The sequence below is a fragment of the Megascapheus bottae genome, chromosome 1 (genome assembly GCF_031878675.1).
Source record: "Megascapheus bottae isolate mThoBot1 chromosome 1, mThoBot2.hap1, whole genome shotgun sequence".
NCBI lineage: Eukaryota > Metazoa > Chordata > Mammalia > Rodentia > Geomyidae > Megascapheus > Megascapheus bottae.
In genome coordinates, this window is record NC_143509.1 from 55,199,286 (window position 1) to 55,223,560 (window position 24,275).

Genomic DNA, 24,275 nt, shown 5'->3' on the forward strand with positions numbered 1-24,275 from the left:
GTTTTGCTTTTTTTTTTTTTTTGCTAGTTTCAAACAATAATCCTTTTATTTCAGCCTCCTAAACAGCTAAGATCATAGGCATGAGCCACTGCCCCCTAGTTAAGAATGAAATGTGTGTGTGTGTGGCCTAGGGCTTGAATTCAAGGCCTGGGCACTATCCCTGAGGTTCTTTTGCTCAAGGTTAGCACTCTATCACTCGAGTCACAGTTCCATTTTTGGCTTTTTGTGAGCAATTTGTTGGACATAAGAGTCTTGGGGTCTTTGCTGCCTGGGCTGGCTTTGAACTGCAGTTCTCAGATCCCAGCTTCCTGAGTAGCTAGGATTATAGGTATGAGCCACCAGTGCCCTATTAGTGAGGTGTTTGGAAAGCAAGATCTGATGGGCAGGGGGCTTGGCTCAAATAGATGGATACTTGTGGTCCTCTGGGAAGAGGAGCTTTGGGAGAATGGAGGTGAGAAAGAAGAGGACAAGATGGGCTTCTGCCAGGTTGATGAGAGCTTGATCTTCATGAAGGAATTTGGACATTATTATTATTATTGTTATTATGATTTGCCAGTCCTGGGGCTTGAACTCAGGACTTGGGTGCTGTCCTTGGACACTTTTTGCTCAAGGATAACACTCTGCCACTTGAGTCACAGAACCACTTCCAGCTTTTTCAAGTATCTGGTTCCAGGGAATTGAACCCAGGGGTTTGTGCATGCTAGGTGAGCAAGCTACCACTAGGCCATGCTCCTGGCCCTGGACTTTATTTTGTAGCTCACCGGGATTCATGGGAGATTTTGGAGCAGGAAATAACTTGAAAATATCAATTTTGTTTCAGTGTAAACAAATTACATAACTATGGGCTCATCAAAAGGCACTGCAACTATAATGAATGCAGTCTAGAAAGGAAAAATGTAACTTCCCCTTCCTAGAAACCTAGCTTTAAAACCTAAAGATAGGTATCTCTAACCTAGAAGTATGGATACCCAAAAGTCTACCTTTATAGGTAGGAAGATGGTTCCCACCCCTTCTTATTCCTTGCTCTTCCTTTCCTTTGCTTCTGACACATACATCAAACCTCTTAATTTACCTCTTAACATATATTTTATTGTGTGAGCCAGTTTTGAGGCATGAATTCAGGGCCGGTGTTATCCCTTAGCTTTTTTCACTAAAAGCTAGTGCTCTACCACATAAGCCACAGTTCTTCTTTGGACTTTTGTTTTTTGGACTGGAGATAGGAGTCTCATGAGCCAGGTGCAGTGGCTCATGTCTGTAATCCTAGCTACTCAGGATGCTAAGATCTGAGGATCAAGATTCAAAGCCAGCCCTGGCACAAAAGGACCTGAGACACTTTTTAAAAAAATTATATATATGTCAGTCCTGGGCTTGAGTTCGGGGCCTGAGCACTATCCTTGGACTTTCTCAAGACTAGAACTCTACCACTCTACCACTTGAGCCTCAGCACCACTTCCAGCTTTTTTCTACGTATGTAGTACTGAGGAATCGAACCCAGGTCTTCATGCGTGCTAGGCAAGCACTCTACCACTAGGCCACTCTTTTTTTTTTTTTTTTTTTTGCCAGTCCTGGGCATAAGCTCAGGGCCTGAGCACTGTCCTTGGATTTTTTTTCTCTCAAGGATAGAACTCTCCCACTTGAGCCTCAGCACCACTTCTGGCTTTTTCTAAGTATGTGGTACCAAGGAATCAAACCCAGGTCTTCGTGCATGCTAGGCAAGCACTCTACCACTAGGCCAAACTCCCAGCCCCACTAGGCCACTCTTATCTCCAATTACTGGGAAGTGGGGCTTGGCTCAAGGGTAAGATGGTGGCCTTGAAAAAAAAAAAGAGTCTCATAAACCTCCCTGCCTAGGCTGGTTTCAAACCATGATCTTCAGATGTCAGCCTCCTGAATAGCTAGGACTATAAGCACATGCCATCAATGCCTAGCTCCTCTTAATATGTCAAGTAGGGGGCCTGGAGTTTGGCCTAGTGGTAGAGTGCTTGCCTAGCATGCATGAAGACCCAGGTTCAATTCCTTGCTATTGTATACATAGGAAAAGCTGGAAGTGGTGCTGAGGCTCAACTGGTAGAGCTCTAGCCTTGAGAAAGTCCAAGGACAGTGCTCAGGCCCTGAGCTCAAGCCCAGGACTGGCAAAAAAAAAATTTTTTTTTAAGTAGCTTCATGACGCCTGTGCATATTTCACTCAGCTCATCTTCTCTCCTTCTTTCAGAACACGGTTTTATTGGCTATTCTCCAGAACTTCTACAGAACAATACTCTGCCAGACTACAGTCCCGGAGAGTCTTTTTCCACTGTGTTTGGGGTGTTCTTCCCAGCAGCTACTGGTATGGTAATTTGAATTGTCTTACATTCCTTCATTAGGGGCCTAAGTGTTTGTTTCCCCAAATTCAGTGCTATAATTGCCCTATATATGCTTTTAAGATGTCAATCTGACTTTAGGGCTGGCATTTGCTTTGAGTAAAAATGCATTGTTTTCATATTGTTTTACTTGTTCATAATTCCTGTAGGCCCCAACATGATTCCATCCTCCTTACCCCTTATGTTTACACATTGATAAGTGTTGGCCATACTAACAGGGGGGTCCATATTTCTCTTAAGGCAGGGCAAGGTTGTTTCTTTAGCAGGACAAGCTGCCTTCCTCATACCAGGAATGAGATTTAGAAACTCCTTCCCCACTCCTCCTCACATCTTCTCTCGGGACACAGAAAGGCTCTTTTCTTTTCTTACTCTCCTGGATACAGGCTAAATTGAGCTTTCAAGAGCAGTGGATGAGCTCCCTTACCTTACTCTTCTCCACATCCCTGCTACAGTGGCCACAGAGGAGCCTTCCAACCCAGTGAGTGCTCATACCCAGGCCTGAAGGGCAGTAAGCTAGTATGGCTTCAGTAAAATTGGTAGAAACACATTTGCTAGGGACTTGGCTTGTGTACAGGGTACAGACTGAGGAAAATATGTCACCTTTCTGTCACTGGGGTTTAAACTTAGCGCCTTGAGCTCTTGCTTAGCTCAAAGCTGGTACTCTCCTACTTGAGCCATCCTTCCAGTTCTGGCTTTGGCTGGTTCATTGGAGATAAGAGTCTCTTGTCTGCCTGGGCTGGCTTTGGACCGCAATCTTCAGATCTCAGCTTCCTGAGTTGTTGGGATTACAGGTGTGTATCACTATCATCTGGCAAACACATCACTCTTGATCCAGAGAATGTGGCTGAGTGTGGCTGAGGTCATCTCCTTATCTTCTACCCTTATTTATTCTGCCTTCTTACTTGTGCTGTGTTCCTGTTTTTGTTTTTGTTTTTGTTTTTGGTGGGTCCTGGGACTTGAACTCAGCCTGGGCACTGTCCTTGAGCACTGTAGCTCAAGGCTATTGCCCTACCCCAGAGTCTGGGCGTTGTTCCTGAACTCTTCAGCTTCAGGATACCACCGTACCCTTAAGTCAAGTCCCACTTCCTGTTTTCTTTCACTGGAGATAAGAGTCTCAGGTCCTTTTGTGCCCAGGCTGGCTTTGAACCTTGATCCTCAAATCTCAGCCTCCTGAGCAGCTAGGATTACAGGTGTAAGCTACCATGCCTGGCCATGTTTCTATTCTTTACCTTCTTCCCAAACAGGAGTAGGAAAAGGAGACTTTATTAGATGAGATATCTACTAGCTGTCTAAAATGAGAAATATTGTCCATAAAAGTATTGGCAAGGATATGGGAAAAAAAAGAAAAACAAAAGAAAAAGAAACCAGATGCTGGTGGCAAACTTCTGTAATCTGAATTACTGAACCATTCAGGATTCTGAGATCCATGGATTGTAGTTTGAAGCCAGATTAGACAGGAAAGTCCATGAAACTCCCATCTCTAATTAAACAGTCCCCTCCTCCACCCCCCAAAACCCCCTGGAAGTGTGATTGTGCCTGAAATGGTAGAGAGTGCCAACCTTGAGTGAATAAGCTCAGGGTCAGTACCCAGGCCCTGGGATTTAAGTTCCAGGAGTGGTGAGTATGTGTGTGTATACATACATACATACATACATACATACATACATACATACATACATGTATACATACATGTATACACCCATACATACACACACAGAGCAGTCTGATGTTAGTTATATTTCAACAAAACAGGTAAAATGAAAATAGTGTTGATCAGCTTTCCTCTGTCTCAGCAAGGACCCCCTTTCTTTTTTGCCTGCCTGCCTGACTCCTTCCTTCCTTCCTTCCTTCCATTCTTCCTTCCTTCCATTCTTCCTTCCTTCCATTCTTCCTTCCTTCCTTCCTTCCTTCCTTCCTTCCTTCCTTCCTTCCTTCCTTCCTTCCTTCCTCTCTTCTTTCTTTCTTTCTTCCTCTCTTCTTTCTTTCTTTCTTTCTTTCTTTCTTTCTTTCTTTCTTTCTTTCTTTCTTGCTTGCTTGCTTGCTTGCTTGCTTGCTTGCTTTCTTTCCTCCCTTTCTCTCTCCCTCCCTCCTTCCTACTTTTTTTTTTGGCTGGATAGGGTGGGGGAGGCGGTGTCTGAGACTAGAACTGAAACGGAGTACCTGATGTTTTCATTAATTTACTTGGTTCTCTGTCTCCCTTTCCCACCTCCTATGTACCCCCTCCACACTTGCCTTTGGTATTCCAAACCTGCCTTCTCAGTGAACATACCTTCCAAGGTTATTGGTGACCTGCACTGTACTGAATTCTATGAGCAGTTTTGATTTCACACTTGATTTGATTTCACATTCCTCTTGTCTGTTATGGACAGCAACCTCCACCAGCTCTCACCTCCCTGTATGGGTCTATTCTCTCCTGCCCATCCTTAGATGATAAGATTTTGAAAGCTTACTCCAAGTCTCTCCTTTATCTGATCTCTCCATCTCTCTGTCACTCTGTTTCTCCCCCCCTCCTTCTCCCTCTCTCTCTGGCTCTGGGGCTTGAACTCAGGTCCTGGGGCACTGAACTGTTTTGCTCAAGGTGAGTACTTTGCCAGTTGGGCCACAGATCTGCTTCTGATTTTTTTTTTCTGGTTAATTAGATATAAGAATCTCACATACTTTTCTGACTGGGCTGGTTCAAATCTCAGTCCTCAGATCTCAGTCTACTAAGTAGCTAGGATTACAGAAGTGAGCCACCTACTCTGATTTATTGATTTTTTTCCTTTTTTTTTTTTTTGCTGGCCCTGGGGCTTGAACTCAGGTCCTAGGGTATTGTCCCTGAACTATTTTGCTCAAGGTCAGCACTTTGCCACTTGGGCCACAGCTCCAGCTTTACTGATTTCTTTTCATTTTCTTCTTTCGCTGCTTCCCTTTCCCTCCCGCCCCCCTGCCCACACACACACCCAGTTACTCATGGGGCTTGAACTCTGGGCCCGGGCACAGTCCCTGAGCTTTTCAGCTCAAGGCTAGCTAGCCCTCTACCACTTTAGCCACAGCACCACTTCTCTTTACATTTTTTTCTAAAACCATTATGCACTTTTCACCCAAAAAGCTGAAGACTCCCACATTCGGACTCCCAGCCCAGATTCTTCTCAAAACCTCTTGCCACTTATTCAGTGGCCTTTCTGATATCTTATCTTAGATCCCTAGAATTCAATAGATTCAGAACTGAACCCATCTCACCTGCCCCTACCTGGCGATTCTCCAGGACTTTTGGTCTCAGCAAATGGCACTCTATCCAGTTGGTTAGTTATGTGAGCCTCAGGGACCTCCCACTCATCATCCTTTACTCTTTCTTCCTACTACTCTCCAGTACTGAATTCTCTATTTTTCATCTCCACCACTTCAGCGCTGAGGACTAAGCTACGTCTCTCCCTTGGATCATTATTTAACCTCCCTTAGCCATGGGTATGTGCCTGGAATTAGGGCTCACTAGTAGTAGGCAGAGTCCTGGTCCACAAATTCAAAAGTAATATATCTTTTTCATTTCTCCCCCCCCCCTCCATCTCCCCCACCTTCCCTTCTTCTCCCTCCATCTGTGGGGCTTGAACTTTGAACTCTGGGCTTGGACGTTGTCCCTGAACACTTCAGCTCAGGGCTTCGGCCCTACCCCTTAAGCCACAGTGCCATTTCTGGTTTTCTAGTGGTTAATTGGAGATAAGAGTGTCATGGACTTTAGTGCCTAGGCTAGCTTTGAACTGTGATCCTCAGATCTCAGCCTCCATTGTAGTTAGGATTACAGGTGTGAGCCACCTCAGCCAGCTTACATATTTCTTATTAGCATGTTCAGAAGAATTGATTTCATGAGCTGTTTTGATGAGATATTTCTATGGAATGAAAAAAAATCATTTTGCTGACTCTAAGCCTTCTAGTAGAATGGCTGAAAACCCCTGCCAGTCACTCGTGATGTCCCCGTGGCCCTGCCCTGTTCGCACGGTTCCAGTGTCTTAGGATCTTACATTGTACCAGGCCTATGAGAAGGCCTGGGGCTCCTCCCCATCTGTGTATAGCTAGGTACTCACACTGAACTGTCTGTACAGCCTTCAGGTTTGTGTTGCCTCCAAGTCATTTTGGAGATCAGAATTTGGCTGGACATAGGAATCCTATACTTAGGGTCTTCATACTTCCTCAACCCTCCTTTCTAGGGTCTTTCTAGATTCCTACTATTGCTGCCTGAGAGTGAGTCTTATATTCCAATTGCCCCCAAACCTTTGGTTCTCTCATCTGACCCCCAACTCTTAGGAGCACATGAAAGACACTGCTTATACAGGGGTTTGATCAATGTATTCACACTAGGCCCTTGGAAGAGAAGGGCCTCACTCATAATGCTTCGCTGTTGCTAAGACTCTCCTTTGAACAATGGATCCTATGATTTTATTTGACTGGGCCCATGTAGTGGGCCTGTTCCCCACTGTTCCCCATGCTGCTTCCCTCCCAAACCATTCCCATAGTTCTTTTTTTTTTTTTTTTACTTTATTGATCCTCTAAGATCTCCCAAGGAGAGTCACCCAAATCTAGGTCAGCTTCCTCTTGAGTGAATAGAGAAATAAAGGAGAAAAAGAGATAGATTGAGAAAAGCTGATTGAAAATGCTTCCCAGCACCTCTCTTCCCATACACTAATGTTCAAGAGGCTCCTAGCCCAGGATACTCGGGCCTGAATAGAGAGTCTCTGCCAAGGAAGGATCCTGGGCTGACCTACCAGTTGTCCTTGGGCACCCCAAGAGGTTGTCTCAATAATATGACCCTGATGTGTCCTCTCCAGATCCCAAGTCTTGGTAAGAGAGGGGTATCAAGACTTTTTTAGGGGGGAGCTAGAGGCTTGGGAATGCTACCTAGCAGCCCAGAGTTGGAGGTGGATTGATTTTGAGATCAGGTGGTCCATCAGTTCACAGCCTGGCTGCCATTTTTGTTCTCCATGCTGGGGATGGAAGCCAGGGATGGAAGCACTTGCTAGGTAAGTGTTCTAACGCTGAGCTCTACTCTAAGCCTCTTGGAGATATTGTCTTGTAGATCTTTATTCCTTCTTGGCAATCATTCTCAAAACCTCATAGGTACCAGAAATTCTGCTCCAGTGAGCATTTTCTTTGAGAATTGTGACTACCTGATTTCCAGTCACGATTTATAGTCTGTGGTTTAAGTTATGCAAGCATTTTGTAAGTAGTCCAAACAGAAAATGAGACTGTTGAATAGATTGTCAAATACAGGCTTCCTTAGTCCATCCTTCTAGCAGATGGGGTTTTCTGTTCCTTCTCTTCCTCAATGAGTTTGTTTTGTTAACTGGGATGGAGGGGCCCAGAGAAGCTTAGGAAGCCCCTGATAAAGGTCACACAAGTAACTAGTGAGCAGAGCTGGGCTATCACCTTGCTGTGGAGGGTTGCCTGCCTCTGGTTCACTTTGTAAATCACGGATCCCAATGTAAGCCTGGTAGGCAGAATGAATGGGTTGTACCATTTGTTGTTCCCCTGGCAGATGTTCTGTGATGCTATGAAAAGCATGGATGATTGGCAGTTTCCATGGCAATAGTTTTGCTAAGGATTAGCTATGAGTGAGTCATGGCTGGGGCTCCCTCCAACATCATGATCTGGAACAAGAGAAGCTCCAGGAAGTGGAGAGGGAAGAAGAGAATGAAGAACAAACTCTTACACCACCTCAGATGTTTTATCCCCAGAGCAGGCAATTTCCAAAGAGTTGCTAAGATGAGGTGTTGGTGGCCTGTGTGGTTTAGGAAGCTAGTCCTTTTCTTCCCCTTCACTTCCCTGGGGTCTGCCACACCCTGCTACATAGTTGGGGTTGGTGCTGGTTTGGTGTGGTCTCTGCATTTGCTTTGTCTTTCAAAGCACTTTCCTCCATGCTACCACATTAGACTCTCCCCAACAACAACAAAACAAGCGTCTCTCCCTTTAGAGGTTTCATTAAATTCCCCTCAAATACAGCTACTTTAGGGAACAGGAACACAATTCATAGAGAAACTAGGAAATGGAAACTCACTGAGAAAAATACCAGTGATGTGAAGTCACATAACCCTTGTCCCCAAATGCTGAAGTCTTACTGGAAGGAATAAGAAACCTTTGGCCACAGTCAGCACTTGGGCCTGTGGTCGACCACACCCAGCCTAACAAATTTGGTAGGGAAACCAACAGCTTTTACCAAAATATCCACAATCATCTTCTTTTGTTAAAAGCCCTGCTATTTCTACGATGACCTTTGACCTCCAAAGCTTGACTTCCTCCCACTGCTTGCACAGACCTGCTAGGACACTCTGGGAGAGGGGAGGGAGGGGGGACCCTTGAATTGGCTGTCTGTCTACAAGATCCTCTGCCCTCCCACATCCCAATCCACTCTCAGAATGAGGATGTGGTGAAGTCACTCGCCTCCTCCACCCAGGCCTAGAGCACCAACCCCACCCTCCATCCCATCCCCCCTCTTCCAGACAGCCTCCTGTCAAGTTCTAGGTCCTGTGGGGAAAATGACAAGCGCCCACTGGACAAGGATGGCCATCTCGAGTGTAATGCATGGAGAGATCAAGAAAGAATAAATGTCTATAATTATTGTATAATCTACTATTCTGAGCCATGTGATGATCACTGTTTATATCGTCTTTCATTTAAATGTCAGAACCACTTTGATTCTATCAGAAGAAAGTCTGCTTAGTGCATTTTCTGCCACTATCACAAAATACCTGGGACTGGGTAATTTATAAAATATAGAAGCTTATTTGGATTATGATTCTGGAGGCTAGAAAGTCTCAAAGTATGATACAAACATGCCAGCCTGAGTCTCCTTTTCCTTTCCCTTCTCTTCCTTTTCTTTCTCTTGTCTCTTTCTCTACCCCGCCCCCCCACCCCTTTTCTCTCTGTCTTTTCTTTTTTTGCCAGTCCTGAGGCTTGAACTCAGGGCCTGGACAGTGTCCCTGAGTTTCTTTTGCTCAAGATTAGCACTCTACCACTTGAGCCACAGAACAACTTGTGGCATTTTCTGTGTATGTGGTACTGAGGGATTGAACCCAGGGCTTCGAGCATGATAGGCAAGTACTCTATCACTAAGCCACATTCCCAGCTTCTCTTTCCTTTCTTTCTCTTTTTCTCTCCTTTTTCTCTTTGTATCCTTCTTTTTCTCTTTCTTTGTATAGGATCTTCCTATATAAGTCCAGCCTGGCCTTGAACTCAAGATCCTCTTAACTCCTGAGGGCTGAAATTATCAGCCTCTACCATCATGCCTAGCTAGGTAGTTGGGGGGCTGTGTGTGTGTGTGTGTGTGTGTGTGTGTGTGTGTGTGCATGCATGCATGCTTACATGCATGTGTATGGTATTGGGGATCAAACCCAGAGCCTTGTTCATGCTAGGCAAGTCCTCTGCCCCTGAGCCTCATCCCCAGCTCTTGCTTCTTCTTTTAAAGTCACCAATGTCATCATGGGTCCCCATTCTTGTGACTTCAGCTAATTCTTTTTCTTTTTTCTTTTTTTTTTTTGTGGGTCATAGGGCTTGAACTCTGGGCCTGGGCGTTGTCCCTGAGCTCTTCAGCTCAAGGCTACCACCCTACCCCTGGAGCCACAGTGCCACTTCCCGTTTTCTAGTTTTCTAGTGGTTAATTGGAGATAAGAGTTTCACAGTCTTTAGTACCCAACCTGGCTTTGAACAGCAATCCTCAGATCTCAGCTTCCATAGTAGCTAGGATTACAGGCATGAGCCACTACGCCTGGCTTTAACATGAACTTTTGATTTGAATTTCCAACACATAAAGTCAAATTCCAACCATGACATCTGCCAGGAAGCTAATGAAGTCTAGACTTCAAGGCCCACACTCATGTGAACACCTTCCAAAGCCCTGATTCTAATTTCATGCTCAGAATATTAGGTTTAAAAAAACAATTTTAAATATGATATAAAAATCAATGTTAATACATTCTTTAAAAAATAGCTTCATAGAAGTAGATTATTAACCTGTTTTATAGAATGGGGAAGAAAGATGCAGAGAAGTTATTTCTCCAAGGACACCCCTACAGTAAGTGGGTAGCCCCATTGCTTTTTGTGTACTTTGGAGAGGATGCTGGGTACATGGTGTCTAAGGCATCCCAACTAGAAGCCAGCAAGTCTTCCTGGCGTCCTGACATTTGAAAGTGCCCCCATGGTTGATGCAGTCTCTACGCAGAATCCCTACAAGGAAATGGAAGATTGAACAGTTCTGCCTTAATAAAAACAAGGAGGAAGATTTCTGTAGCAACTACTAAGGAATTCAGCCAGTAAGCCAGTGTGAGGAAGAGGCAGGTCTGGACAGGCAGGTTTCAGACTCTATCATAACATGTTCATTAAAATAAAATCAAAACCAAAAAACAATTGAAAATGCTGAGCTCCGCCAGGAGTTTGGCCTAGTGGTAGAATGCTTGCCTAGCATGCACCAAGACCCAGGTTGATTCCTCGGTACCACATATATAGAAAAAGCCGGAAGTGGTGCTGAGGCTCAAGTGGTAGAGCTCTAGCCTTGAGAAAGTCCAAGAATAATGCTCAGGCCCTGAGTTCACAAACCAAAAAAGAAAATGCTAGGCTCCAGTGGCTCATGTCTATAATACTAGCTGCTCAAGAGGTTGAGACCCGGCCAGGAGTTTGGCCTAGTGGTAGAGTGCTTGCCTACTATGCATGAAAACCCAGGTTCGATTCCTGGGTACCACATACATAAAAGAAAGCCAGGAATGGTGGCTCAAGTGGTAGAGCTCTAGCATTGAGAAAGTCAAGGACAGTGCTCAGGCCCTAAGCCCAAGCACAGGACTGGCAAAAAAAAAATAAAAGGATAAAAAAAAAGAGGGTGAGACCCGAGAGTCTCAGTTTGAAGCCAGCCTGGGCAGGAAAGTCTTTGAGCCTCTTATCTCCGTTTAACCACCCAATCCTCTAAAAGTACAGTTTGGGCTCAAGGGGTAGAATACTAGCTTTGAACACAAAAGTTCAGGGACAAGAATGCCCAGGCTCTGAGTTCAAGCCTCAGGACCAGTACCAAAATACAAGTGTTCATGGCACTAGATTTTGGTGGCTCCTGTCAGTTCATGGGAGCCTAAGCATGGAAGAATGACCTCATTTCAAAAAATAAGTCAGCCCCCAAAAGGGCTGAAGGTATAGTCCTGTAGTAAAGTGCCTGAGTAGCAAGCTTAAGACCCTGTCCTGCTGGAGAAAATGGTAATCATTGTCAGAGAAGTTTGAAGAAACTCTGAGCTGTATTTCTCTTCTTAATATATTACAGACTCTAGTAAATTTGGTAGGAAAAACCTGGAAATCTTTTTTTTTTTGTTTTAAGGTTTGCTGAACATTTATCATTTATCAGGCACTTAACTTTTCAACAAAGAATAAAACAAAAAATGAATAAAGCAAAGAAATGCTACAAACATTGTTTTGACTGTGATAACCAAAGGATATGGAAGCCAGTCGTAATTGTCTACAATAATCCTATGCACTATATTATTCATCATTTGTAGTTGAAAAGTGTTACATATCCAAGTTTACAAAGCAAGTTATTGACCTAGGATTATAACTAATTTGAAGGCTCAAGTTCAAGAGCCAAATCCTTCTGTGACACTGTCCCACAGGGCAGAGTCACCAACACACTCATAAGTGGGGCCTAGGACTCTGAATTTCTTTCTCTTTTCTTTTCGGGTTTTTTTTTGTTTTTGTTTTTGTTTTTTTGTGGGTCATGGGGCTTGAACTCTGGGCCTGGGCATTGTCCCTGAGCTCTTCAGCTCAAGGCTACCACTCTATCCCTGGAGCTACAGCCCCATTTACCACATTCTTTTTTTTTTTTTTTTTCTTGCCAGTCCTGAGCTTGAGCTCAGGGCCTGAGCACTGTCCTTGGACTTTCTCAAGGCTAGAGCTCTACCACTTGAGCCTCAGCACCACTTCCGGCTTTTTTCTATGTATGTGGTACCGAGGAATCGAACCCAGGTCTTCATGCATGCTAGGCAAGCACTTTAACCACTAGGCAAAACTCCCGGCCCCTTCTTTTTTTTTTTTTTTTTTTTCTTTTTCTTTTGTTTGTCTGTCGTGGGGCTTGGACTCTGGGCCTGAGTGCTGTCTCTGTGCTCTTCAGCTCAAGACCATCACCCTACTTCCTTGAGCCTCAGCACCACTTCTGGGTTTCTAGTAGTCAATTGGAGATAAAGTCTCACAGTCCTTAGTGCCCCTGCTGGCTTTGAACCTGTGATCCTCATCTCTGCCTCCTCAATAGCTAGGATTACAGGCATGAGCCCCCACGCCCAGCTAAGAGTCTCAAGTTCTTTAGTGCCCAGGCTGGCTTTGAACTATGATCCTCAGATCTCAGCCGCCTGAGTAGGTAGGATTTATAGGCATGAGCCACCTCTCTTGGCTCACTTCTGTCTTTGCTATATATGTGGTAACGAGGCCTCAATCCCGGGTCTTCATGCATGTAAGGTAAGTACTCTAACACTAGGCCAAACTCCCAGCCTTGTTTTTATTTTATTGCCATCTTTTTTGGGGGGAGGTGGGGGTTATGGGGCTTGAACTTGGCCTGGGCACTATCCCTGAGCTCTTCAGCTAAAGTCTATGGCCTTACCCTTGAGCCAACCCTGGCTTACAGTTTTCTAGAGTTAATTGGAGATAAGTGTCTCAGGTCCTTTTGTGCCTGGATTACAGATGTGAGCTGCCACATCTGGTTTTATTATTATCTTTAAGTACTTATATGAAGGAGCTGCCATTCAACAAAGATCTTTATCAATGTCACATTCTCATCCACCCCTTCTCAACCCTCCCCATCCTCATTCTTCTTTCTTTCTTTCTCTTTCTTTCTTTCTTTCTTTCTTTCTTTCTTTCTTTCTTTCTTTCTTTCTTTCTTTCTTTCTTTCTTTCTTTCATTCTTTCCTCCTCCTCCTCCTCTTCCTCCTCCTCCTCCTTCTCTTCTCCTTCTCTCCTTCCCTCCTCCTCCTCCTCCTCCTCCTCCTCCTCCTCTTCCTCCTCCTCCTCTTCTTCCTCCTCCTCCTCCTTCTTCTTCTTTTGCCAGTCCAGCTGCTTGAATTCAGGGCCTGAGCACTGTTCTTGGGCTTTCTCAAGGCTAGAGCTCTAGCACTTGAGCCACAGCACCACTTTTTCTATGTATGTGCTACCAAGTGCATGCTAGGCAAGCACTTTACCACTAGACCAAGCTCCTGGTCCATCGGTCTTCTTAATTTTGTAGGATATACATTGAATTTTTAACTGCATTATTATCCCTTCTTTTCCTTTGTCTGGCAATCTTATTTAATCAAAGCTTTCTCAACCTTCAGTTGTGGGACATTAAAAAATTATAATATTTATAAGACATTTGGATATGAAATCTGTACTTCTGTACCAAGTATAGATCAAGCTCTGACATTAACAGTGACATTTTCAAATTGCACCGGAAGCAGAAAGAAAACGAAGAATCTTCTGTAACATTTGACAACAATGGGCAAAAAACACACTGAATCAAAATAATTTCTCTAGATCTAGCTGCCAAGCAAGACATTTATAATTAACTCCCAGCAAGTAGAGAACATCTGCCTAAGAACTGCATAGAAATACAAGAATAAAAATCTGCAAGTGGCAGCCAGAACGTGCAAGCCTGCCCACCAAACGCATGCTTTGCCAGCAGAAACACAGGCATCCATGCTGGCCCACCAGGCCTCATCCCTCAGCCATCTCTCTGGAGCAAGGATTTTCCTCATGTCCTTGTCTGTGGCCTCTCCTGTCCGATTCTAACCATCTACTTTGTGGCTTTTCTGCTTTGTCTCAGAAGTCAGCTGTCTGGCTACATCCGGGCTGCATCTGTCTGTCCATCCCTGCACCCCTTCTCACCATCCCTCCCTGGCCAGCGAGGGCCCTGGGAGCAGGATGTGAGGAAATGTAAGAGAATTTGTGATGGATTCAGAATTTCACTCTTTGATAAAAGCAACAACTTAGGTTTTTGTTTTGTTTTGTTTTGCTTTCTTTACCAGTCCTGGGGCTTGAACTCAGGGCCTGGGCACTGGTCCCCGAGCTTCTGTTGCTCAAGGCTAGAGCTTTACCACTTGAGCCACAGCACCACTTCTGACTTTTTCTGTTCATGTGCTACTGTGGAATTGAACCCAGGGCTTCATGCATGCTATGGAAGCACTCTACCATTAAGGTACCTTAAATTCCCAGCCTAGGGTTTTTGTTTGTTTGTTTTCCTTTTCTTTTCTTTTTTGTTGGTTGTGGGGCTTGAACTCTGGGCCTGGACACTGTCCCTGAGCTCCTCAGCTCAACGCTAGCTAGGGCCCTAGCCCTCAAGCCATAGCGCCACCTCCTGTTTTCTAGTGGTGAATTGGAAATAAGAGACTCACGGACTTTAGTACCCAGGCTGGCTTTGAACTGCTGTCCTCAGATCTCAGGATAGCTAGTATTACAGATGTGACCCACTGCGCCCCGATAGGTTTTTGTTTTGAATGCATAATTCATGTGCAGTTATAGAAACAATACAAGAGTTCTCATGAGTTTTAGCCCATTTCTGAGCCCCTGTGGCTCAGAACATCTTTCAAATAATAGTTGAACAGTAACATATGGAACATACAGAACAAGTTGGTAAGTGCAAAGGCCTAGTGCCGAGCTGACTATTTTGCCCCCTCCTCCCAGCCCTCTCTACTAGTGTTCGTCAATACTAAAGTCAAGATAAAGTTTTATCTTTTAATTTTTTATTTTTTTGTTAGTCTTGGGCCTTGAACTTGGCCTGGGTGCTGTCCCTCAAGGCTACTGCCTCACGCTTGAGCCAAGCCCCACTTCCTGTTTTCTAGAGGTTAATTGGAGATAAGAGTCTCAGGTCCTTTGTACCCGGGCTGGCTTTGAACCTTGATCCTCAGATCTCAGCCTCCTGAGTAGCTAGGATTACAGGCGTGAGTCACCACACCCAGCTTCTTTTTATTTTTTATTGTTAATATAAAGGTGACTATATGCCAATGATTGTATGTAGAGAATCCCTTCTTGAATGCTTGTTTGTTAAACATGACATTTGAAATATAATGTAAAAATCAGTGTTAATAAAATCTTAAAAATTATGAAGGTGATATACAGAGGGGTTACAATTATATGAGTCAGGAAAATAGTACATCTCCTTTTGGACATTATCCCCCCATCTCATGCTCTCCCAGTGTTTCCCTCCTGGCCTCACCCACAGATTGTATAGTTCATTTTCAGCATAATGACTAGTAAGTGTCACTGCTGCACTTGCTGTTTTTATTCTTTGTATAAAATATTTTTAAGCCAGGCATGTTGGCTCACGCCTATAATACTAGCTACGCAGGAAGCTGAGATCTGAGGATCACTGTTCAAAGCCAGCCTTAGCACTAAAGTCTGTGGGACTCATATCTCTAATTACCCACTAGAAAACAGGAAGTGGGGCTGTGGCTCAAGGGGTAGGGTGGTAGCCTTGAGCTGAAGAGCTCAGGAACAGTGCCCAGGCCCAGATATATATTTGTTTTACTAGGACTGCTTCAGGTACTGTCCCATATTATTTTTTGTTGTTTTTTTTTTTAACTGTATTTTTTTTTTTTGTCTTTTCTTTTTTGGCACTGGGGATCGAACCCAGGACGTTGTACTTGCTAGGCAAGCGCTTTGCCACTGAGCTACATCTCAGCCCTGTCCCATATTATTTTATTTGTTTTATGCAGTGCTAAGGTTTGAACTCAGGGTCTGGGCACTGTTCCTCAGCTTTTTCACTTAAGGGTAGTAATACTCTACCACCTGAGCCACAGCTCTACTTTCCAGTTTCAGTTAGTGTGTGTGTGTGTGTGTGTGTGTGTGTGTGTGTGTGTGTGTGTGCATGCACGGATAGATGTGATTAATTGGAGGTAGTCTCACCGAATTCTTGCTGTCATCCTCAGATGTCACCTTCCTAAGTAGCTAAAATTACAGGCAGGAGCCACTGACACCGCCTGCCACTGTCTTCATTTTAAATATGTGTAATCATTTTTCTTCTGGTACTAGGAATACATAATCTTTTCATATTTGAGTTTTTAGGGCAATAGCAGTAAAGCTATAGAAAGTGGATGATGAGCAGGTGAGTGGAGCAAAAACCCCGTGAAACTTAAAGGGATGCAGTTGCATACTCACTCCACTCTCTCTTCTCAACCACTGTGTCTCATGGTTTCAAGACAGCAGCCTTCGAGAGGATGAAGGCAAACAACCCATTCCAGAGCATTAGAGATTTCTTTTCTCTTCTTAATAAAAACTTAGAAACTCATTTTTTTCCCCAATTCTGGGGTTTGAACTCAAGGCCTGGGCTCTATCCCTGGTCCTCTCTGTGCTCAAGGCTAGCCCTCTACTACTTGAGTCACCATGCCACGACCAGCTTTTTCTAAGTAGTTTATTGGAGAGAAGAATCCACAGACTTTTCTATCCAGGCTAGCTTGGAACCATAACCCTCAGATCGCAGTCTCCTGAGTAGCTAAGATTATAGGCGTCAGCCACTGGTGCCTGATGAAACTCAACTTTTTGAGATTAAGATACAATATAAACAAAAAGTTACCTTACACGTTGTTGTAACTGCTATAAAAATATTTGCTAGTGATTTCTGTGTCTGGTCAATAAATTTAATGGCTAGCTCAAATGACATTGCTTGGATTGATTTTTAAATTTAAAAAAACATTTTTTTTTATTACAATCACCTGATTGGCTATTTGGTAACTCAAACCACTGGTCGAATCAGAGCTCAGGTGTCTAATCACTGAGCACCAAGCTGTTGCCACCTGGGGTTCAAGTACATGGGCCCTAAGCAAGGGGGGAGGGTGCCATTCCCAAAACATGGGACAATCTTGGCACAACATTCCCCCCTTTTCCATGATACTTTTAGAGCCAATCTTGGATCTATATAGTTAAAATCACACAAGGGCCTAAGGGTCCAGCTAAGACAAAAGAACAGGCGCATGGTATCCTTAATATGTGGCTATTAAATCCAAAGAGTACAAGAGCGAGGACTCAATAACTGCATACCCAAAGCTATGGACATGGTAATGGAAATATAAACATAACTATATAGACATAAAACCTATGACTCTATAGACATAATGTTTTATTTCATAAATTAATATGTTTCTATGACATACAAACCCTTAGCCTAATTTTGATTAAGTTCTAAATACTAAGTCCCATGATTGTAAATAGAGATTCCCTCCTTGAAAAAAAAAAAAAAAAGACCAAGTCTTTATATAGAGATGGCATTAAATGGTTAAATGGTGTGCCTCCTTAGGCTAATTTGATGAATTATTCTCAATCTCTGTATAACTCACTGTTATTACACTATCATTTTATTTCCCAAATAAATGCACCTGACTAAATATAAAAAAAAACAAAACATTTTTTTATTGTCAGGATAATGTATAAAGGGGGTTACGGTTACACTGGTCAAGTAGCAGGTACATTACTTCTCACACATTGGTACGCTTTCTCATGTTTTTGTCCCCATTTCTCTCCCCCAACCTCTCCCAAGTCAGGTTTTCTTATTCGACTAATTGCAGCCTGTGACATTACAGTCATTATACTTTTGAAGAGAAAAATTATAGCGTTTATGTTTTTATTTTCTACATTACTACATTGGAGATTTTAGTGCTTTTTCTACTCTTTAATTATTTTTCTCTTTTAACTTCCAAATATCAGTTAATTTTGGGCTGACTTTTAACATGGTTAAGGTAAATAATATTCCCACTCTGCTTTCTAAGTATAGTTACATTCTCTATTTCTTTAAATCAGTTTCAGACATTTAGACCAATAAAACCTTAGGACTCTTTTTTTTTTTTTTTTGGTGGATCATATGGCTTGAACTCAGGACCTGGGCTCTGTCCCTGAGCTCTTCAGCTCAAGGCTACTGTCCTGCCTCTGGACCTGGGCATTGTCCCTCAGCTCTTCAGCTAAAGGCTACCACCCTACCTCTACCCCTTGAGCCACAGCCCTACTTCCTGTTTTGTTTTGTTTTGTTTTTAGTGATTAATTGGAGATAAGACTCTCACAGTCTTTAGTGCCTGGGCTAGCTTTGAACCTGATCCTCAGATCTCAGCCTCCTGAGTAGATAGGATTACAGGCAGGAGCCATCATATCTGGCTAATCTTAGGACTTTGTAGTAGTTTTTCCCTGAAGAAAAGAGTAGTGAGTCAGAATTCCTTCCATTAATGTTACTCCCATGTGGTTATGTGGCATTTAGGACATAGTCAACTGAATGGATAAATGAATGATTTATTTATTTTTGTGATACTGTGGCTTGAACCCAGGACCTACAGCTGACTGAATCATTAGGATCATAGACAGTGCCTGGCTAACAAAGAACTTAAAAGGTATTTTCCTGCATTCCAAAATGATTATTGCAGAAAATAATCAAGTAATTTAAAAAAGATATGTTGTTTGATCACCCAGAAATAACATTGTTAACATTTTAGAATATGTTTTTGCTCTTCTTTATTTGCTTCTGTGGATTTTTTCTTATTTTTTTTTTGAAACAGTGGGATCTTACCATATGTTCCACTTTCTAATAGGATTCCTAAAACTAAACAATGGCTTTAAATATCTTCCAATGTCACAGCATATCCCTGGCAATATTTGAGATATGCTATCTATTGAATGACATATCATCATGTTCACAGCCAAGCCTCCTTTTTTAAAAAAAAATATTAGGCTGTTTGTAATATTCACTACTGTAAGCAAGAACTTGTAAACATGTTGGGCTAAATCTACTCAGATGGTGAGTGTTTACTTTGGATAAAAATCCTAGTAATTGGGGCTGGGAGTTTGGCCTAGTGGTTAAAGTGCTTGCCTAGCATGCATGAAGACCCGGGTTCAATTCCTCGGCACCACATACATAGAAAAAAGCCGGAAGTGGTGCTGAGGCTCAAGTGGTAGAGCTCTAGCCTTGAGAAAGTCTAAGGACAGTGCTCAGGCCCTGGGCTCAAGCCCAAGACTGGCAAAAAAAAAAAAAAATCCTAGTAATGGGATCACTGCAGGCCTATCATCTTAAGGCTCCATCATAGTAAGGCTCCATCATCTTCAGGCTCATTTTGAAGCAGCTGAACTGTAACTTCCTGGCACTAAAAGTTTCTCTTTCTCTCACTTCCCCTAACAAAGGCATCAAAAACAGAGTTAACATACTTCAGGCAGACTAGGCTTGAATCCTAGCTTTGCCACTTACAGATTGCAGGACTACTGGTCATAATAAGGCCCTTTGAGATCTTTTCTAGAGTGAGGAAATAACCCTTTTCTAGCTCTGTGGCCATTGGCATTGATGGCTAGAACCTCTGTGTGTGGGCCCTCCTTCTACCTCAGAACACCTCCTTTTGTTGCTTTCACTTGGATGTGTAAAGAAGAGCTGGCCACTTGGTGCGGGGAGTGTGGCCTAGTGGTAAAGTGCTTGCCTAGCATGCATGAAGCCCTGGGTTGGATTCCTCAGTAACACATACACAGAAAAAGCCAGAAGTGGTGCTGTAGCTCAAGTGCTAGAGCTCTAGCCTTGAGAAAGCCCAAGGGCAGTGGTCAGGCCCTGAGTTCAAGCCCCTGGACTGGCAAAGAGAGGGGTGAGGGGAGGAGAGTGGGTCACATCTCTCCCCACTAGTCTTGCTGCTAGTTTCTCACCAAGATGGCTTGATTCATTTTCACTAGTGCTCTTGGGGATTAGAGGTGACAATGAAAAGGAGATTGTGACATAGTGCTGACAGCAACTGGATTGCCTTTTGGAGTTTTGTTAGCTCAGGAGCCCTACATATTGTTTTAATCCTGGCTTTGGATGGCACCTAATCCTAAGGATCCTTGAGCCCCAGTGAGCAGCAGAGACCAGGGAATCTGCTGATGCTGAAGTATTCCAATGTTTTGTCCTAGCCTAGCAGGCTGAGCTCTGCAGGCCTTAGCAGGACCTTTGAGTGGCTTGTCAATTCCCTCTCCCTGGTTCTTTGCACTGGGTGATGCTTTTCTAGTTGTTAAAGCTTTACCAAACCCACAAAGATCCCTTTCGCTATCATGCAGATATCTCCCCAGCTGCCAGGTCTATTTTCAGAGCTGAGATGGGAGGACTTCCGGGACCTAGCTTCCAGGAGAGGGCGGAGAGAGGAGAGGCGAGCAATGGTGGCCCTGCATCACTCTGTTCCCCACCTGGGTGTCTTTCAGGAGTCATGGCCGGCTTCAACATGGGAGGTGACCTCAGGGAGCCTATCACCAGCATCCCCCTGGGCTCGCTAGCAGCTGTTGGCATCTCGTGAGTTCCCTGCCAAGTCAGTCAAGCTGGAGGGAGAGTGGAGAGAAAAACCCCAGGCAAAAGAGGGGATTGCCCCTATTGTTCCAAGACAGCCCGACTGTGACCAATCTGTTTCACATTCGGATTCTCCTTTTAGCACTCGGTGGGCTGGAAAATTCACGTCTGGTGGGCTCAGACACTGCCCTTTCATACCCCTTGCCTGGGAATGCTCCTAGGAAGGAGGGGAGGAGGGACACAAAAACACCACACACCAGTCCTTTCTTTCCTTTTTCCCTCGGCCTCGTCTCTGTGCCTTCCTCATCCTTCTTTTGAACCTGGGGTTTTGTGGTTTGTTTTTTTTTTTTTTGCCAGTCCTGGGCTTAAGCTCAGGGCCTGAGCACTGTCCTTGGACTTTCTCAAGGCTAGAGCTCTACCACTTGAGCCTTAGCACCACTTCCGGCTTTTTTCTATGTATGTGGTACCAAGGAATCGAACCCGGGTCTTCCTGCATGCTAGGCAAGCACTCTACCACTAGGCCAAACTCCCAGCCCGGTTTTTGTGTTTTTAACCAGTGAGTGTCCAGGTAGCATGAAGGTGAAGAGTTTTAGGTTAGACAGATCAGGGTTCAGATCCAGGAGGCCCATTTAGCCCATCCTGTCGCTACTCAGATTGGGATGGGGGCCCCTCAGGACCCCATGTGACTTTCTCACGGTCACCAGACAGCTTAGGGACAGAGATAGGCCACTGCTTTGCTTTTTCTCACCTGGCTTCCCTCTGTGAGCTGTGAGAGTCTCGCAGGCCTCAGAGGCCTGGAAGATGAAGTAGTACTGTTGGTGTGAGGCTGTAGGCCACCCTCGCCTCAGTCTTGGCAACCTAGGGACCAACTGGGCTTCCCACTTCTTCACCCCAACAAGCTTTACATATCTTTTTTTTCTTAACCCAAGAAACAAACAACAACAACAAAACCCCATAAAGGATACATAAAATACCTTCCCAGGCTGGCTGGACAGAGCTCATGGTTGGCCTTTCCGTTTCGTTTTGAGGAAACCCAGGGCTGAGGAGGACGGGGCTGGGGGAGGTTGGAGCAGGGTGGGTGGCACCTCTGCCCTCTGTTGAGTTCTGCAGGTGGTTTCTGTACATCATCTTCACCTTCTTGCTTGGCGCCACCTGCACCCGAGACGCCCTTCGCTCTGACTTCCTCATAGCCCAAAAGGTAAGTGCCCTGCCTGTGCTCTGAGGGCTCAGTCTGAGGACGTTTATTTCTTTGCCCTAACAAATGGCCACCTCTCCCCTTGCGGTGTTGTCTAGAGTCTATATGATCCCAAGTCCATTTGGGGATGAAGGAGGGGGGCTGGAAGAAATATGGAAAAGGCACAGGGTATGTATCTAGAAAGGCACGTAAATGCAGGTGCCAGGTGATGACAGTATCCCTTCCCATGGGAAATCAAGGTAGAGGCAGAAGAATGTGGTCACCTTGAGTTCCCACTTCCACAGCTCTGCAGTTTTGCCATGAACAGAAAGTTCCAACTGCTCACAAGAAACAAGTGAGGGATGGGAAGGATGCCAAGAGGCAGAGAATAGGCAGGGCAGTGGGAGATGGAGTGGCAGGGCAGGGTTTCCATGGATCTCAATGACTCTAGGTTTGTCTGGCATCTTTGTGCCCCAGCTCCCTTAGGCAGTAAAGCCCGATGCTTTCTGGGAAGGAGCCTGTGCCTGTCATGTGCATCCACAGGTGTGCGTGCATGCTCACCTTGAGTTTCTTCCCCAAGGTCCCTTCCTGCTCCTGCCTGAGGGGAATGGAAGGCCGCAGGGAGCAGCTGGAGTGAAAAGCATGGAGAAGGATCTTGAAGGACCCTTTCACAAGGGGGACTACTTATTATTTATTCCTGGTGCTGGCTAAGTCTTCCTGCTTTAAAGTTGGACCTCTCTAGTGGCTCCTTTTAACCATTAGAGACTCTGATATGGGAGAGAGAGAGAGAGAGAGAGAGAGAGAGGGAGGGAGGGAGAGAGGGAGGGAGGGAGGGAGGGAGGGAGGGAGGGAGGGAGAGAGAATTATCGCCTGTGATGAGGCTCCTCTTACCTCTCCCCTCTTCTTTGCAAGGAAAATGCAGAGTGGGAGAGCAGGCAGCTTTGTAAAGCCAAGAGTAAAAACACCTCCAGACACAGGACATTAGAGCTTTTGTGGGCAGAAATTCTATAGCCAACGATAGAAATACCTACAGAAGGAGCCTTTTTCAGAAGGCCACCTGTCCCAGACAATGAGACAGTGGGCCAGTCCTGGCCACTTGGGAGTATTTACTAGACAAACATTCTCTGGCCATAACCTGTGGGAATTTACACATTTATGCACACACTCAGGTGAAGGGTTGAGATGAAGGTTTTGGAGAGAATGAGAGATTTTCTTTTTTCTAGAATAAGTAACTGTAAGGCCTAGAAAGGGGGGGGGGAAGCATCAGTTCTTGGTTCTCAGTAGTAAATAGGCTGGTGCAGTAAGTGCATGGATGGTGGCAGAACCAACCAGCCAATTGCAAACTCATCACACTCCAGTGTTCTGCTGGCCCACTGGCTCCTCTGCCAGAGACCACCAGGATATGTCCCCCTGACACTCCATTCTTGCTCTTGAATGTCCCTCTTTGAGTCTGACTCAACTACAGATGCAGGCAGTCAATTGGGCTGCAACCTATAAAGTTGGAAAGGGCAAGCAAAGCTGCCACCTTCCACCTGGATGTGGCCTAACATTTTTGTTGGTGCTTAAAATTGAATTTAGGGCCTTGTACATGCTAGATAAGCATTCTACCACCGAGCTGCATCCCTAACTCAGTGTATATGTATGTGTGTGTTCACGTACATGCAGGTGCATAAAACCCAGGGTCTCAAGCATGGTAGGCAACCACTCTACCACTAAGCCGCACACACAGCCCCTGTGTGATTTTAATAAACCACTTAGTTCAGGTTCACCCACCTCTGAGCTCTCTTGGGCTCAGAAGAAGCAAGACTGCATTTGTTTGGGTGCCATGACCTTTACCATGTCCTTCACAGAGGCCAGGCAGCCTCTTTATTCCCAGCCCATAGTTTCTCTCAGAAGTTCTTCTTACTTTTTATACTCACTCCAGTAGAACTATTTTCCAGGTTGCAATCTCATTAATGTTATATTTTCTTAAAAATCTTTACTACGTTGCAGTGACTCTGGGATAATCTATGAAATACCATACTATCTGGCACGTAGAAGATGCTTATTAAAACTGCTCTTCGCCTCTTATGAGGACACTCTGACAGATGAAGCTGTTTATTATTTCCCTTGTCTCAGGTCCATCCTGTTTCATTGAATAGAAAAGTAGATAATGCTAATATTATTTAGCAATAGAGTAATTATACAAGGAACAGTATTAATGGGAATTAAGCAGATCAAGTAATGTTTCAAAATAAACTTGTATACAAACTAGGAAATAAATAGCTGTTTATTACAAATCCAAAAGACCAAATACCTAAGGAGTCTTGGGACATGCAGACTAGCAGAATAAAACAAATGACAGAACAAACATCCCTGAAGTATCTCCCTTCAAATTGAGAAATCCCCAGGAGTATGTGTTAATCCTTCCTGGACTTCACAGTGGTGATTTCACGCATCCAAGAGGAACCCAGAAAGCCCACAGTACAGCTGTGCAGGGGGAGGGACGGACAGGGCAGAGGTCTGGGCTGGTGAG

General features: G+C 44.4%; 1 protein-coding gene across 1 annotated transcript in view; it reads left to right on the forward strand.

The window, feature by feature from the left end:
- Positions 1–24,275, forward strand: part of Slc12a8 (solute carrier family 12 member 8) — a 120,040-nt gene that overhangs the window by 66,740 nt on the left and 29,025 nt on the right. The window contains exons 6-8 of the mRNA XM_090332207.1: positions 2,213–2,326; positions 20,505–20,592; positions 21,697–21,784. Coding sequence (XP_090188333.1) covers positions 2,213–2,326; positions 20,505–20,592; positions 21,697–21,784 — 290 coding nt within the window. The remainder of the gene's footprint in view (positions 1–2,212; positions 2,327–20,504; positions 20,593–21,696; positions 21,785–24,275) is intronic.